Source organism: Neomonachus schauinslandi, chromosome 16, assembly GCF_002201575.2.
Source record: "Neomonachus schauinslandi chromosome 16, ASM220157v2, whole genome shotgun sequence".
Lineage (NCBI taxonomy): Eukaryota > Metazoa > Chordata > Mammalia > Carnivora > Phocidae > Neomonachus > Neomonachus schauinslandi.
The window spans coordinates 7,280,798-7,296,707 of NC_058418.1; the positions used below are offsets into that span (position 1 = coordinate 7,280,798).

The window sequence follows — 15,910 nt, forward strand, 5'->3', positions numbered from 1 at the left end:
CGAACTGTGGTGACAACATCAGGTGCTGAGTGTCTGAAAGAACAAGTGTCCAGGAGCCACTTCCTCTAGATTCTTCGACCAAAACCAGAGAAGGGGCAGGGGGTTGGAGTTCAGTTTCGTAGCTTGGACCCAGCAGCTGCCTGCTAAGCCTTCCGATTCCCACTTGGGAGAACTTAATCCCCGAGTTTCACATCCCGTTTCTGTGCTGTGCTCCGAACCCCTAGCTCAGCACCTCTTGCAGATCATGTGCTCCTGTTGCTTGACAACTGTTACTCATCAGATCCCGTTTCTGGTTACACTTTGTTCTTTCTAACAGCGTCTGCTTCCAGCTACCAAGCCTAGGTCTTCCTAGACTCTCCTTGGAGTCTAGGCTCTGCACTGTAGGAAGGACAGTTAACAGCCCAGCCAAGCAGAGAAGCTGCTACTCCACCACGCCCCCCTCCCCCCCCCAGGTTAAGATTAGAGTAACAGCAAAGATGGGACGCAGGGCCAACACCCGGCTCCCTGCCAGGGCAGTCCAACTATAGGCCTTCTGAAAATAGATACCACCACCTCATTTCCCACACCATACACGCAAGCACAACAAAAACACACCCCAAACCACCAGCTGCTGCAAAAAGCTTTATTGTTTCCACTTGGTCCAAGGCTTGGGAAAGGGCTCCAGGGTGGTTAAAAAGCTGTCTCGTGGCTGCAGGGAGAGGCTGAGGCACAAACTCTGGCACCAGGGGGCTGGCTGTCAGAGGGGCCCCCTCAAAGGCTGCTGGTCTCCACCTAGTCGTGCTTGAGAGTGAGCCTCTCGAAGAGATACTCGCCCAGTCCAGCCTGGGGGCCGGCCAGCCTGCGGAGGTTAGTCAGGTGGTCGCCCATCTTCTTGATGAGTTTCACCTCCTCATCTAGGAAGTGGTTCTCCAGGAAGTCACAGAGCTGAGTGACAGAAGAAGGGAAGACGTTGGCCACTTATGCATCCACAGTGTGACAGATGGGGAAACGAGGCTCAAAGGGAAATTTGCCCAATTAAATGTGGATGAAAGGAGTACTTACATGGGGGTCTGCGCGGGCAGAACCCAGGGCATGCAGATCCAAAAGGGCCTGGTTCAGGCTCTTCTCCAGAACCAGGGCAGCTTCCATGGCGTCCAGGGTTTTCCCCCACTCATCTTGGGACGGCTTCTGTACAGAGGACAGAGGGCTCAGGACTAGCTAAATAGACCGCAAAAGCGTCTAAGGGCTTGCCTCCATCACGCCCAGGCTCCTACAACCACCCATCCCAGGAGGCCCCGTTGCGGTGTGGACAGCTACGTCTTCGGGAAAGTGCGCGCGCCTCCATTTTGCGCCGCGCAAGAGTGAACACAATCGTCCAGAAGCCCACGCGGGGCCTACACCGCTACGGTCAAGGCGCTGGGCGCGCGCACGGACTACCGGGACCTGTAGTCCGCCGCCCGCACACTACCTACCTGGACGTCCTGGAAGAGGGCGCGGCCGCCACGCTGGTTTTGCATCTTCAAGAGACGCTCGGCGCCCTCGCGCTTCTCCTCAGCCAACTCGCGGAAGAAGTGGCGCACGCCTTCCAGAGCCACATCGTCACGGTCGAAATAGAAGCCCTGCGGGATGGGAAGCGCGAAAAATGGTTAGCGGGAAGAAAGGCCGCCCAGGAGCCCGGACTCCGCCCTCCGACCACCCTACGGGACAAAGGCGGCCAGCGCGTGCGCAGAGGGCCGGAGGTGCGCACTTGGGGGCAACTTAGGCTGGGGGCGTCCTGGGGACCCTCACCAGAGAGAGGTAGGTGTAGGAGGCCCGCAGATGCATGTTGACCAGGCGGTTGACGGCGGCCTCCACCTCGGTGGAATAATTCTGACGAATCTGGGAGCTCATGGTTGATTGGTGGTAAGGTAAGCTCGAAATTGGCTGTTGGCTGGTCCCGGAGGCAGCAGGTGGCCAAGAAGATGGCTCCCAAGGTTGCGACTGGAAAAGAGGTTGGAGGGTGGTCGTTGGCTGGTTGGAGGGGCGTCCCTGGGTCTGTTCCGTCCAAACACTGTTGAAGCAAGAGACAGAGCCGCAGGACCGCCGGGCGCACTGCTAGAAACCGTGGCCAAAGCGGCTTCTTTTATAGCGCGCGGGCCCTCGGGGGTGGGCCGTTCAGGGAGAGCGATCGGCCAATCCGCGGTGCTGGAAGGCGGGGCTTAGGGCCAGCTATTGACCAATCCGAGCTGATAGGAGTCCCAGACCCCCGCCCAGAAGTGGGGAAGTCACGCGCCAGTAGCGCGAGGCTGTTGTGAAATGGGGAAGCGGAGGTGGGGGGTGGGTTGCGGGGTGTAAGGGTCCTGGTTCTGATTCTGGGACGTCGGGTTTGTGGGGGTCTCCCTGGTAGGTGGAAGGTTGACGGGGACACTGGGAGCCCTGGAAAATTATAACTCTGGAGTCTTGGGGTTGTCTCAGGAAAGTAGGTTGGATTCTGGGGTTGTCTCTTAGAGCATGGACCTTTCTGGCGCCCTGGAGGTTTCTCAGAGGTGCGGAGACCTCCAGATGACTGGGGTTTGCTCTGGAAGATAAGGGGTCCCCGGATCATTAAGAAGTTTGGAAGGCGGTGCGGTGAGATATTTCTGGAATCTTGGGGATCTCTCTGATAGATGGATTGAAAGGGGGGACCTGGAGCCCTGGGGTTCACTCAAGGATTGGGAATTTCTGTAGCACTAGAGCTCAGGTTGGAAGTCCTTATTTTCTGGAATCTTCCCCTGGGAGAGGGGTGGTGGTGGTGTGTGTGTCTTAATACTCATGAAGTGATCTTCAAGATGAAAAGGACAGTTCTAGAGCCTTGGGGGTCCTCCTGCACCCCCCCCCCATAGGGGACTGGGATATTTCTGGAAGCCTCATAAGGGATTTTCTAAGAGGTAGGAGGTCTGTGGAGCCTTTGAAAGATTGGGCCATTTGGAATACCTTGGGGCTATTTCAGGGGCCTGTTTTTCTGGAAGCTGACATGCGTAAGGTAAAGCTGAAATGACACTCAAGCTTTAGGGTCTCTCAGGCTGCTTTTCCTGGAGACTATTCTGAGGGCAGCCAGAGACTTGGAATTCTCTTTGGCTCTGAAGCAGTCCCTGTCTTGCTTAACACATGCTTCTTGAAGCTCCCAAAGAGAAGCCCTGGGTTCTGGGGAAACAAGGAGGGTCTGCAGACCTGTGGATGGGATGTGTCTTTAACCAATGTACATTTTTTAAGTCTGTCAGTTGCAGGCTGGTGTCTGGGAAGCAGAGCTGGCTCAAACCAGGACTCTGCCCTCAAGGAACTCCCCGTCCTAGAGGGGGGAAAAGGAGAGAAAGACAGGAACTTGACCCTATTTTCAGTGCCCTAATGAGGGTAGCCAGTGGGTTGGGCAGGGGAGCTGAAGCCACTGAGGCCTGCTTTACAGGGGGGACACTCCAAACAGCCCAGGCAGGGAGGTGTCTCCTGACCCAGAGGTTGCTGGACCAGGCTGGTATCTGGGGTCCTTAAGGGGCACCTGGGCCCGTGGCCAGGGGAGCAGCCGTGCTGAGTCATGCTGAACTCAGCAGGAAGGGTCTCATGCAGAGGCGGGGTGGGGCCACTGACTGACCTCGTGTCCATGGCAGACTGCAAACTGGCTGGGACCATGAGAACTAGGCCTGGCTGGGAACCAGGTCTGGCCCACTCCCCGAAGATGCGAGTGTGCTTTGTCTCTGAGTCTTACAGTCTTTTTAGTTGCCTTGATGTTTTCCCTGGGCTCCTGCCTATGGTCATACTGGCCCCTCTCTGGGCAGTTGACTCAGTCTCCCCTCACTGCTATCTTATCTGTCAGCTCTCCCCCTACTTGGTGTCTCCGGGAGAGTCTCTGGGGGAGGGGCAGTTGCCCCAGGCACACAGTCACAATGGGGCCTGAGTTACTCATTCACCAAATTTCATACCTCAGCCTAAAGACCTTTAGCCTCCAGTAGGCCCCGCTGGCAGAGAGGTGGCTTCTTCAGAAGTGCTCACTGGTAGAGGGAGAGGAAGTGGGGAGACAAAAACGATCTGAAAAAGGACTGAGATCTTGGGGGTGAGGGGTAGATCATGGGATGGGGGAAAACAAGAGGCCCAGAGAGACAGAGGACAGAAAGAGCTGCGGGGGGGGGGGGGGGGGGAGAGACCCAGAGAGAAGGTACAACAGACCCTATGACCAAGTGATCTTAATCTCTATTTCCTTTTCTGTGTCCAATCTACAAGGCAGCTTTCCAGCATCCTCACTAGGGCCTCCTTTCCTGGAGGGTCCCACCCAGTTACTGGACCAGCCCCTCCCCACGCAACAGGTGTCCAGCCCTGTCCCCTCAGGCCACACAGCACTGGCTCAGGCCTTGTCCTCTCGCTCAGAACCCCCGATTCCAGCCTTCTGACCTCCAGTAGCTTCTCCACAGGGCTCTAGAGCCCTCTCATGGTCCATTAAGTCCTCCCAAGGCCTCCCATCTCTCCCCCCCCCCCCCGCCCCCATTCTCCACCTCAGTAAGTGCAACTTCCTCTGGTCCCATGTGGTGGAAGCTTCCAAGCCCTAGTTCTCCAGGGCCTGCTGCACTGTTCTCTTTCCCTAAAGCCCCAGGCTCCACTGCTTGGCTTGGCCTTGCCCAGTGCTGCCTCCAACACAAGACCGTAGGCTTCCACACAGTGATCTTCAGTTCCCTCAGGACTGCATGCTCCTGGAGGGCAGAGTGGAGACCTAACTCCTCACTAACCCAGAGGGCACTAGGCTCCTTCGAAAAAGATTTGTCAGCACCTGAAGCCTGGTCTCCTGTGACAGCCAAGGAGTGGGCTCCCAGTGATTCAGACTCTGAAGTGTGGCCTGAAAGAGGTTTATTGCCCCCCTAGACCACTCCTCCCCATGCCCCCCTGCCCCAATAATTACAAAAGTAAGAAAAATGCCCATGACCCCCAATCCCCACCCCTCCCGGAAAAATGCCATAATTTATGCAGAAAAGACACAGTCCAAGGCAGCTGGTGGCCTCAGCCCATCTTTTTCCAGATGGTGAGTGATGCAGTGAGCACTCCAGCCACGAAGATGGTCACTGTCTGCCACGTGGGTGTCCCAAAGTATGAGAGCAGGCCGTCCTGTGGACAGGGACATCAGTCACTTCAGCAGCTGGGCCAAGGGGCAGCCCTTGGGCCAGCACAGGAGGAAATCAGGGAGGTGGTCATAGGGCATGAGTGGGGGCAAGAGCCTAAGATGAATGGATATCAAACAGCTGGCGTCAAAGGGTTATCAAAAAACTTGAGGGACTCCAGAGGAAATGGAGGCACCAGGAAGGACAGAAGGTACTAGTTAGGTCAGAGGTCACTGAGAGGTCAGAGGTCACCAGCAGGTCAGAGGTCACCAGCAGCTCAGAGGATAGCAGACAAATTAGGAGTTGATCAGACATGTGAGGAAATGCATTACAGACCCCATTTGATGATCCAGAGTCAGAGAGGGCAACACTGGTGGGCTCGGGAAGACCCAGGGGTCTCGGAGGAGTCGGGGAGGGGTTAGGGGCCTCACCCAACCACCCTGGTCCTGGATCCAGCCCAGCAGCCGCTCTCGAAGGAAGTCCAGTGTCCAGCCCATAATGGTCTTGATCAGCTCGGGCACCTTGGTACACAGGGCCTGCAGGGAGTAGGGTGGGCCTTAGGGACTGAGCCTTGTCCCCCACTGTCTGGGGACAGTGGCCCCAAGCCTCCTTTCTCAACTCTGCCTCCCCTCCTGCCCCACTGCAGTCTCCTTCCACTCATACTCCGAATGAGCTTCATAAATTATAAACTGGATCTTGTCGCGGTCAACTGCCCTGCTCACATACTTTCCATGGCTCCCCAGGTGGTAAAGACCAAAAGGCGTATCTTAGCCCACAAGGCCCTGTATGAAGGCTCTGACTTGGTCGCATTCCAATTTTCCACTTCTTTTCTGTGTCTCATTTACCTTCTTCCATATCTTCATTCCCAGCAACTCTTCCCTGCCTCAGGACCTTTGTACATGCTGATTCTTCTACCTAAACATGCTTCAACCAAGCAAATTTTTACTCCTCCCTCAAAGCTCTCATGTCAGGTCTAATGTCAATTTCTCCAGAGAGGGCTTTTCTGACCTTCAGACTAGATAGGACCAGACATACCTCCATGCCCATGACTCTCCAACTCCCTGAACTTCCCCTTCCCACCCTTTATTTATCTGGCTGCTTTCCTCCCTATTGTCCCCAGCACCTTACACAGCCCCACCATCACTCTGACTGTTGTCCCCCTCACCTCCAATATTCAAGCCCCATCAGCTCAATCTGGCAAAGACATTAAGCAATCTACTCCCGGGGGCGCCTGGGTGGCTCAGTCAGTTAAGCGGCTGCCTTCGGCTCAGGTCATGATCCCAGGGTCCTGGGATAGAGCCCCGCATCGGGCTCCCTGCTCCACAGGAAGCCTGCTTCTCCCTCTCCCACTCCCCCTGCTTGTGTTCCCTCTCTCGCTGTGTCTCTCTCTGTCAAATAAATAAAATCTTAAAAAAATAATAATAATAATAAAGAAATCTACTCCCTGCCTCCACTGCTACCAACAGAGGCCAGGTCAGTCATCATTCACCAGAACTACTATAGGTGCCTCCTCCCAGCTTCCCAGCTTTTGCCCCGTATCTTTTTTCCTACGCACAATGGCCCCCCAAAATTGTTAGGCTTCCGTTCCCCTGATATTTTAAAGTTAAAAGGATTTCATAATGAACAGCCATATGCTTACAGCCTAGATCATACAATTAACATTTTGCTTCCTAGAACAATCCTTTAAATTTATAAATCAGGTCACCTCACTCCTGTTTAAAACCAGCCAGTCACTCCCCTCTCATTCATGGCAAAGTTAACATCTTTAACATCGATTGTGGGGGGCCCTCACAAGACCCCTTGCAATCTGCCCTCAGCGCATCAGCCTTGGTCCTGCCTCATGGCCTTTGCACTTGCTGTGGCCACCACCAGATGCCTTTCCCCCTGATCTTCATAGATCACTGCAACGTCGGCTTTAATGTCACTCGCTCTTAGAAGTCGTTCCGACCGCTTTGCATTACATCATCCTAGTTTACTTCTCTCAGCACCCATTGGACAATGTGAGCTCCAAGAGAGCAGGGCTCCAGCCTGCTGTTTGGTGCTGCATCTCGGGTGTCGAGTACAGGTCAGGCACATAGTAGGCCCAATAAATGCCGCATGAATAAATGAAGGAGCAAACAACCAGCCCATAGCTCTCTCCATTCCCTTGGGTGAGTGGGCTGCCACAGGGGTTGACCTCACAACCCCTAGGTCCTCGTAGGTCTGAATGGCACTTCCCTGGGCTCACTGCCCTGCAGCCGCCCACCTTGAGCACCAGTTTGCTGGCAAAGTAGAAGAGGGCAACAACCCGGCCCCAGTTGAAGTTGCCATCAGAAAACATGTCAGCTGCCACTCGGAAAAAGACCTCACGGGGGGAGTCTGTGTCCACGGCTGCGATCATCCTGCAGGAAAAGAGGAAAGCCAGTGCTGGGGAGGAAAGATCAGGCAAAATGTGGAGACCCTGGCATCTACCTCATACCAAAGACAAGGAAACTGAGGCCCCCCAAGCCAGGCTGACGTGAAAGAGAAAGGGCCAACATGGGGGAAAGGGACAAGATGGACACTTAGGAATGTGGGGAAAATGACTCCCTCAGGGAGGGTTTCGATATTCTAAAAGAAGGAAGGGCTGAGAGTCCAGAGTGCTGAGCAGAGTGGGGGCTGGACGGGCTGGACCCATGGGCTGAGGGAGAAGGGGACCAGTGGCTGGACTCCTGGGGCTCAGGGGCCACACCTCTGTAATTCCATGTTACTGTCCAGTTCATCTCCGATGCGCTTGAGACACTCGCTGAGCTTCTTGGTGGATGCATCCTGGGGCACCTGCTCCAGGGCCAGCTCGGGTGTCTCTCCCCCCATTCGCCCTGCTCGATCTTGGATGAAACTAGAGTGGGAATGGAGTGTAGGGGGTGCAGAATCAGAATGGGGCATCACTCCTCAAATCCGCTTGGCAATAATCACACCTCAAACTCACCCCTGAAGCAAAAGGGCCCCTGTCTTCATGATCTGCTCAGAGCTGGTGGGCCCTAGAGGAGAAAGGAGGGAAGAGGTGCCTGGACTCTTGGGTTCTAGGGGATCCAGGGAACCAGGGTGGCTCATGATCTCTGAGGGAGGACAACACTAGGGGGTCCTGCATTTCTGGGTTCCTGGTAGATACAGTGGCTAGGGGCCCAGACAACTGAGTCCCTAATGGAGAAAAAGGCAGGGAGCCTAGGCCTCTAACCTACGTTCTTCCGGCGGAGGCGGCTTAGGGAACACTTCACACATCCAGACCCCTGGCCTGAGGGGACAGATGAGAGACCCGCCCCTCCCACCAGGAAGTGGTGCCGGCGACAAGCCCGGGCCTGCCCCGGGGGCTTGGATTCTGGGGTCTCCAGCTTCTCGGCGGTCCGAGAGCACCAGACAGGAAGGAATCGGGGCACGGAGGCCAGAGAGCCGGGAACCCCCGGGGAGGGAGGGGGCTGGAAGCTGGCAGCGCCCGATCCGGGAGTTTCTACCCCGGAGTGCTTGGAGATCGCACGGCCCCAGACCGGCAGGAGGGATCGTGGGGCCGGCCGGCGAGGGGCTCGCCCTCCTCCCGCCCGTCTGCCTCCCGCCTCACCCCCGCCTCTGGGTTGCTCCCCGGACCCGTCCATCACCGCCGCTCCCGCCGCCGCCTCTCGCCGGGTCCGCCCGGGCGGCCGCAGCACGCCCCTGGTCACGTGACCGCCCACTGAGCGTGCGTCCTCTCACGTGACCGCCCCGCAAAATGGCGACCGCTTGCTGTCGCCCCGCAGGGCCGTGAGGTCACGTGACCGCACCGGCCTCTCCTACTGGGGGGAACTCAGCCCCTATCACGTGACCGTCCGAGTCGTACTTCCCTATAGGAACCGGTCGTGGCGCCCTTCTACCGGCCACCCGTTCCATGGCTGCTCTAACTTTCTTTTCTTTTTTTTTTTAAGATTTTATTTATTTATTTGAGACAGAGAGAATGAGAGAGAGAGCGCACATGAGAGGGGGGAGGGTCAGAGGCAGAAGCAGGCTCCCTGCCGAGCAGGGAGCCCGATGCGGGACTCGAGCCAGGGACTCCAGGATCATGACCTGAGCCGAAGGCAGTCGCTTAACCAACTGAGCCACCCAGGCGCCCTGGCAGCTCTAACGTTCATTCATTCGTTCGTGCGGCATTTTCGGAAGTTTCAGGTAGGATTTGAGCCCTCCCCAGGGCAGAAGGAACATCGGAGGCCAAAATTATCATTCACTGAGGCAGGACGTTTCAGATGATTAAAGTCTGTGAGTTGTTTTTGTGGAAATAGAAGGAATATAAAGTTCAAAAAGTGGCAAAACTAATCTATGCTGATAGATTGGCAGGGTATGAAAGGGGAAGGACCCCGAGACAGGCACCTGTGTGTGGGGGGGGGGTTGAAATGAGCTGTATCTTGATCTAGGTGATGATTATTTGGGTATACACCTGTTGAAAAATTCATGCAACTGTACATAGGAAATGCGCACTTTACTGCATGGAAATTATTATATCTCTGTTTTAAAAAGAAGAAGAAGAAAAAACTCAGATTAGAAAATAGGCTGGGGTCAGATAATGAAGGGTGGGGCATATAAGAGAAGGGATCTAGGTCCCAAGGGTCCTCCCCCGGGAGCCATAGCAATAGAAGATCATAGAAGTCTTAATACATCAGCCTAACACCACGAGGAACATAGTCTGACAAAGTCAAGTTTATTGACCCATTGTGATGATGGAGACCACACAAGAGAGAAACCATGGAGCATTTTGACAAACAAAGGAAAAGGTAGAGTTATTATAGGATTTGCAGGAAAGATAGAATTTAGGTGACAACTAAATGATAGGCTCAAAGCAAGTCAGGGTCAACATCAGGTGCAGACTGTGAAGAGGAACCAAGGTCTTGTACCCTTGGAAACTACAAGGTGAATCTAGATGTGGAGTATTGGGTCCAGAAAGCCTTTATGTGAAGCTCTGCACCTAGATTGGAAATTGAAGCTGCTACTCTGTTTCAAATGATTACAGGCAAGAGTGGGATGTTTCACGTAAGAATTAAAAAAAAAAAAAAAAAAAAGAGTGGGATGTTTCATTTTTACTGATAGATTTTTCAACACTTTAGGATTTTAGGGAACAAAGTTTCTCTGTGAGAAAGAAAGCATGTCCTTGGGGGAAATAGTGTGTCTTATTAACTTTGAAGCTAACTTTATCTGTGCCTGTTATTCCAGCCCAATGAATTAGCCCTTCCTTTGCCTTAATTACAGAGAAGAGAAGAAAGGGCTTTTAATGCAGCTACAGACCTCTAAACAGTACAGCCGTTGAGTAATGGGGAGAAAACTTCTTAGCTAGTTCTGAAGTCAAAACTGTTTATAATAACAAAGATGCTACATTGGAACTGTGAAGCCCACCTCCAAGATGGCCCCCAACGATTTTAGTCTCCAGGTATTCATGCCCCTGTGTCGTCCCCTCCCACACCGAAGAGGGCTGAGCAGTGTCATCAATAGGATATAGTGGAAATAAATGACAGAGTGTGACTTCCAAAGTTAGGTCATGAAAGTTACTGCAGCTTCTGTTTTGCTCTCTCTTGGATCACTCGCTTTAGAGGAAGCCAGCCGCCATGTTGTAAGGACACTCAAGCAGTCATCGTCCAGAGAAACACACGTGGTGAAGAACCAAGTCCATCAGCCTTGTGAGTGAACCACTTTGTAAACACAAGCTCGGGCTCTAGTCAAGCCTTCAGATGACAACACTCCCTACCAATGTCCTGACTGCAGCCTCACGAGAGACCCTGAGCCAGAAGCACTCTGCTAAGCCACTCATAGATTTCCAACCTTCAGAAATTGTGTGAGATAATATTTATTGTTGTTTTAAGCTGCGACATTTGGGAGCAATTCATTTCACAGTGATAGATAACTAAGACATCAAGGATAATTATGACCTATTTACAGATGAGGAAACTGAGGCCCAGAGAAGGAGCTGAACTTTCCAAAGTTGCACAGGAGTTCTCATGGGTGCTCTCAGGTGTCCAGCTTGACAGTTGTGTTGTTTGCACAAGGGCTTTCTTACTCAGCCCCATTCATAGGTCCTGCCTCTTCCATGTCCTCCCAGACTCCAGTCCCTCCCCTCTAGTCCATCCCCCACATGGACTTAGAAGGGTCTTACTATACCAAGAGCTGATCATGGTCCTCCCCGCTCATAGCTCTCCCATGGCTCACTGGTAATGAAAAATCTCTTACACATTTTTTAAAAAGATTTATTTATTTATTTGAGAGAGAGAGAGAGAGAGAGAAATAGCATGGGCAGGAGGGGGAAAAGGGAGAATCTTCGAGCAGACACCCCGTTGAGCAGGGAGTCCAATACAGGGCCCCACGCAGGACCCTGATATCATGACCTGAGCTGAAACTTAAGAGTTGGCTGCTTAACTGACTGAGCCACCCAGACGCCCCTGTCTTACACATTATTACAAGACAGTGAAGCTGGGGAGGCTGCGTGACTCAGTTGGTTAAGTGTCTGCCTTTGGCTCAAGTCATGATCCCAGGGTCCTTGGATTGAGCCCTGGGTCGGGGCTCCCTGCTCAGTGGGGAGTCTGCCTCTCCCTCTCCCTCTGCCCCTCCCCCCGTGCTCTCTCTCTCTTTTTTCTCCCCTGCTCTCAGATAAATAAAATCTTTTTTTTTAAAGATTTTATTTATTTATTTGACAGAGAGAGACACAGCGAGAGAGGGAGCACAAGCAGGGGAAGTGGGAGAGGGAGAAGCAGGCTTCCCGCTGAGCAGGGAGCCCGATACAGGGCTTGATCCCAGGATCCTGGGATCTAGTTCTGCGTTGGGCTCCCTGCTAAGTGGGGAGCCTCCTTCTCCCTCTTCCTGCCACTCCCCCTGCTTGTTCTCTCTCTCTCTCTGTTAAATAAATAAATACTAAATCTTAAAAAAAAAAAGGACAATGAAGCTAATAGAATCTGCTACTTATAGTACATCCAAAGAGGAGAGAAAGAAACTGATATTTTAAAACTCTTCTAACAAAGAAAAATATAACTTACAGATATTTTAAAGTCATAGATTTATATTACATGATATCAGTTATAGGCGGAATCTGGATGTGGCTTATCTGGGTCCCCTGTTTCACATTCTCTCCCAAGGCTATCAGAAAGGTGTCAGCTGGGGTTCTGGTCTCTTCCAAAGTTTCAACTGGGGAAGGATCCATTTCCAAGCATGCTTACATGGTTATTGGGAAGACTCAGTTCCTTGAGATATGTTGGACTGAGGACCTCAGTTCCTTGCTGGCTGCTGGACACAGGCTGTCCTCACTTCCTTATCATGGGATCTCTTCATAGGGCAGTTCACAGCATGGCAGCTGGCTGCATCACAGTGAGCAAGCAGGAGTGCAAGCAGGACTGAAGTCAGTCTATTATCACTTAGCCTCAGAAGGGACATCCCACCACTTTTGCCTTTACCAGATCACTAGATCCAGCACACCCACAGGAGAGGGGAGACAGAAGGACATGAAGACCAGGAAGTAGAGGTCATTGAGAGCCACCATAGAAACCAGTTGCCACACCAGGAAAAGAGGAACCCTTTATGTTGTGGGTGCTAGGTTATTCAGGAGCAGTGGGCCCTGGTGGCTGACCTAGGACATTTTTCATGTCTTTCTTCTATCCTTCTAGCTTGTGACTCCACCATCTGCAAACATGGCTTCCATCTCATGGTGTAAGACAGACACGCCAATGCCCAACACCACGTCTCTACACCAGTACCAGGAAGGGAGAGGTTGAAAGGGAGACCATCCTCTTTGCCTAAAAAAAGCTGTAACTCAGATGCTGCATACATCCCATTGGCTAGAACCTAGTTGCAAGGGGGCCTGGGAAATGTAGTCTTTAGCTGGGCAGCCGTACATCCAGTGAAAACTTTCGCATCGTAAGTGAATGATTACAGAGACATTAGCCATGTTTGCCACACAAAAGATGGAAACCAAGCAAGCAGAGGACTGAGACCAGTGTAGTGATAGCTTAATGATGTATAATGGCACTTGGAATAGAAAATAATAGAAAACTCATTTGACTGATGTCTAGTCTGTCTCATTTGCTCAAAGTGAGAATTATTAGTGTAAACCCAATGTATCCTCTCTATCTTCTAGAACCTGGTAGAATTGGACTTCCTGGACTCTCTCTGTGGCTCATCAAGGTTGTGTGGCTAGTTTTTGCGAATGAATTACAAGAGATTATGTATGTTGTTTATGTGGTAGGGCATTTAAGTTTTGGTACCAGAGCCTCCAAAGCTTTCTTCCTTTGGCCACGGTGATTGGCAGGACTCCAGATTTTAGTGGCTCTGTCAGCCTAGATACCAGGTATATAGATCTTAGCTAATACATAACTCCAGTGAAACGTAAACCTGTTATGCTAGGTTGAGATTTGAGGGCTGTTTGTTACTGCAGCATAACCTAACCTACACAAACTATTACAGAAAAATATGAAAGTTAGACCTTGCTTGCAGCACAGAGCTAACCCTAATTGGCTGGCCAACCACCCACACATAGCCCCCCTCCAACTGCTTGTAATTTAAGTTTAGTGGGACGGACATCCTAAACCTGCCACACAGAGGGGCATATGACCCAGGCTTTGCCAATAAGGCCATTGAAACTGAAGGCAAGGGTGCCTGGGTGGCTCAGTTGGTTAAGCGACTGCCTTTGGCTCAGGTCACGATCCCGGAGTCCCGGGATCGAGTCCCACGTAGGGCTCCCTGCTCAGCAGGGAGTCTGCTTCTCCCTCTGACCCTACCCCCTCTTGGGCTTTCTCTCTCACTCTCTCTCTCTCTCTCAAATAAATAAATAAAATCTTTAAAAAAAAAAGAAACTGAAGGCAAGGGCCGCCTGGGTGGCTCAGTCAGTTAAGCATCTGCCTTCGGCTCAGGTCATGATCCTGGGGTCCTGGGATTCGAGCCCCATGTTGGGTTCCCTGCTCAGTGGGGAGCCGGCCTCTCTCTCTCTCAAATAAATAAATAAAATCTTAAAAAAATAACAAAAAGAAAGAAACTGAAGACAAATCCCTTCTTTCCAGTTGAAATGATTTTGGTACCATAATGGAGGCCTGGAGCTTCTAGAGACCAGTTTGGGAAAGGCCTGACCTCAAAGTGAAGGGCCATCAGTTAACGTTTGTTGAGAATGTACCGTGCACCAGAGGCTGTTCATATACCATCTCATTTAATCCTCACCAGAGGGTGGTTAGTACTGTCTCTCCTCTGCTGATGAGGAAACAGGGGCAGGGAGAGCCTGCAGGAGAGTGCAGTTAGGGACACACCTCCTACCCACATGCAGTTCCTTGCCCAGGGTCACACAGGGTATGGTAGGCAAACCAAGGATCTGCCCATAGGTGTCTGCTCCAAGAACTTGTGAGAAATGTGGTCCTGACCCTGCCTTCCTCCCCCTCCCCACATCCTTCTACCAAATTTATTCTCTAGTGACCCCTTTGGTGGTCTTTGCTCCAGCTCCCACCAAACCACCATTGCCAAGATCTCTGTGGGAACCATGTCTTTATTTATTCACGGCATGCATCAGCGTTTGTCTTGGGGGAAGGTGACTCCGATGGCCTTCCTTACTTCTTCAGGGATGTCAGCCAGGAGTTCAGTTTCCACCAGGGGTATCACAGGACTTTCCTTCAGGCCTGGGGAGAGTACAGTTAGGGACCCCTCCTACTCACACCTCCAAGATCAAAAGAACTACCATTCCCAGAATCCCAAGAGGCAGAGTAATGCATGGTTCAGGCAGATGGATGCCCCAGGCAGTCCTGGGAATTGTAGTTCTAGACAGCTACTTAGAGTGGCTGAGGGTTGGGGAGTGGCCCACCTCCACTACCAGATTTGCCCCTCCACCCTGCCACTCTCTCACCCATCCTCCACATCCTTACCCTTTCGCAGGCACTCCCGGACATGCTTGGCCTCATAAACCATGCCTGCTCCATTTGTAAAATTGAATTCCTTGCTTGGGGTTGGGGGCAGCGGGAACTCCTCATGCTCTCCCTTCACCACCAGCTCTGTTGGGCACCAGAAGGGATTGAGGATCTGCGGGGAGAGAAGAGGTGGCTACTGGGGGCTCCAGCCTAATGATATTTGGGGGCCTCCGTCTCACACCTGGCGGCTAGGGGCTGGTAGGAAGACTTGCCCCCCTCACCCCCATTGCTGAGGATTCGCTTCTCAGCAGCAGGACGGTCACAATAGAAGCTTGTCCATCTCCCCAGGGGCAAACCCCTCTCTAACCTGATGCTTAGACCTCATGAGGACAGCTTATCTTCACATGCGTGTGAATCTCCCTTGCAAGGAGGAGACTTAGACAATCCAGTACCTTCTTACCTAGTTGGAGACTTGATTCTTTTTTTGGCCCCAGAGCCCTGGGAAGCCTACAATATTCCCATACCCAAGTCTAGGCCAAACTGGAAATAGAGATGTGCCCAGGCAAGGTCCAAATTCTGCAGTTCAAGCCTGGGGCAAGGTCCAAATTCTTCTGCTAAGAACAGGATTTCTTTCTAGCAACAGGGCTCCATGAAGCCCAATGAAGCCGCTCTTTGGTAATGCCTGGATCCAGTCCTGGAAGCAATTCCAAAGGCCACAGCTGCCCCCTAGGAATGGTTCATAAGAACCGGTTTCTCCCCAGGCCTAAGGATTTTTGACAGACCAGGAAGTTCACCCTCAGGAAGGAGCCTGGAGGTCCAAACCCATCCCTTGTCCTGGTGGTTGATGATGGATTCCTTAGCAATGCTGGGGGAAAAGGCTGCTTCAGCCCATAGCCAGCTCCAACAACCACAACTGGTCCACTCCTGTTTTGAGGGGCCACGGTTCCCAAAAATCTGTTTTTGGAGCTACTGTTTAGCCTAAAAGTTGGCCAGATG

At 52.4% G+C, this 15,910-nt stretch overlaps 3 protein-coding genes across 8 annotated transcripts in view; all 3 read right to left on the minus strand.

The window, feature by feature from the left end:
• Positions 1-608: 608 nt before the first annotated feature.
• Positions 609-2,113, minus strand: FTL (ferritin light chain). The gene is made up of 4 exons (XM_021681255.1): positions 1,768-2,113; positions 1,452-1,598; positions 1,042-1,167; positions 609-924 (listed from the first exon to the last, which is right to left on the minus strand). Exons 1-4 carry the CDS (start codon positions 1,867-1,869, stop codon positions 772-774), a joined length of 528 nt encoding a protein of 175 aa, XP_021536930.1. The 5' UTR covers positions 1,870-2,113; the 3' UTR covers positions 609-771.
• Positions 2,114-4,969: 2,856 nt separating this feature from the next.
• On the minus strand, positions 4,970-8,746 carry BAX (BCL2 associated X, apoptosis regulator). Of its 6 annotated transcripts, none has more exons than XM_044922106.1 (6): positions 8,650-8,746; positions 8,023-8,074; positions 7,786-7,932; positions 7,321-7,456; positions 5,507-5,611; positions 4,970-5,043 (listed from the first exon to the last, which is right to left on the minus strand). In XM_044922106.1, exons 1-6 carry the CDS (start codon positions 8,681-8,683, stop codon positions 4,978-4,980), a joined length of 540 nt encoding a protein of 179 aa, XP_044778041.1. In that variant the 5' UTR covers positions 8,684-8,746; the 3' UTR covers positions 4,970-4,977. The 6 variants fall into 6 exon arrangements, with proteins under 6 accessions (XP_044778041.1, XP_021536927.1, XP_044778042.1 ...); XM_021681252.1 differs by having other exon boundaries at positions 4,970-5,082; XM_044922107.1 differs by lacking the exon at positions 7,786-7,932 and having other exon boundaries at positions 4,970-5,082.
• Positions 8,747-14,579: 5,833 nt separating this feature from the next.
• Positions 14,580-15,910, minus strand: part of DHDH (dihydrodiol dehydrogenase) — a 7,233-nt gene continuing 5,902 nt past the window's right edge. Inside the window, 2 exon segments of the mRNA XM_021681251.1 lie at positions 14,580-14,689; positions 14,933-15,086. Of these exon segments, the coding sequence (XP_021536926.1) occupies positions 14,580-14,689; positions 14,933-15,086 (264 nt within the window).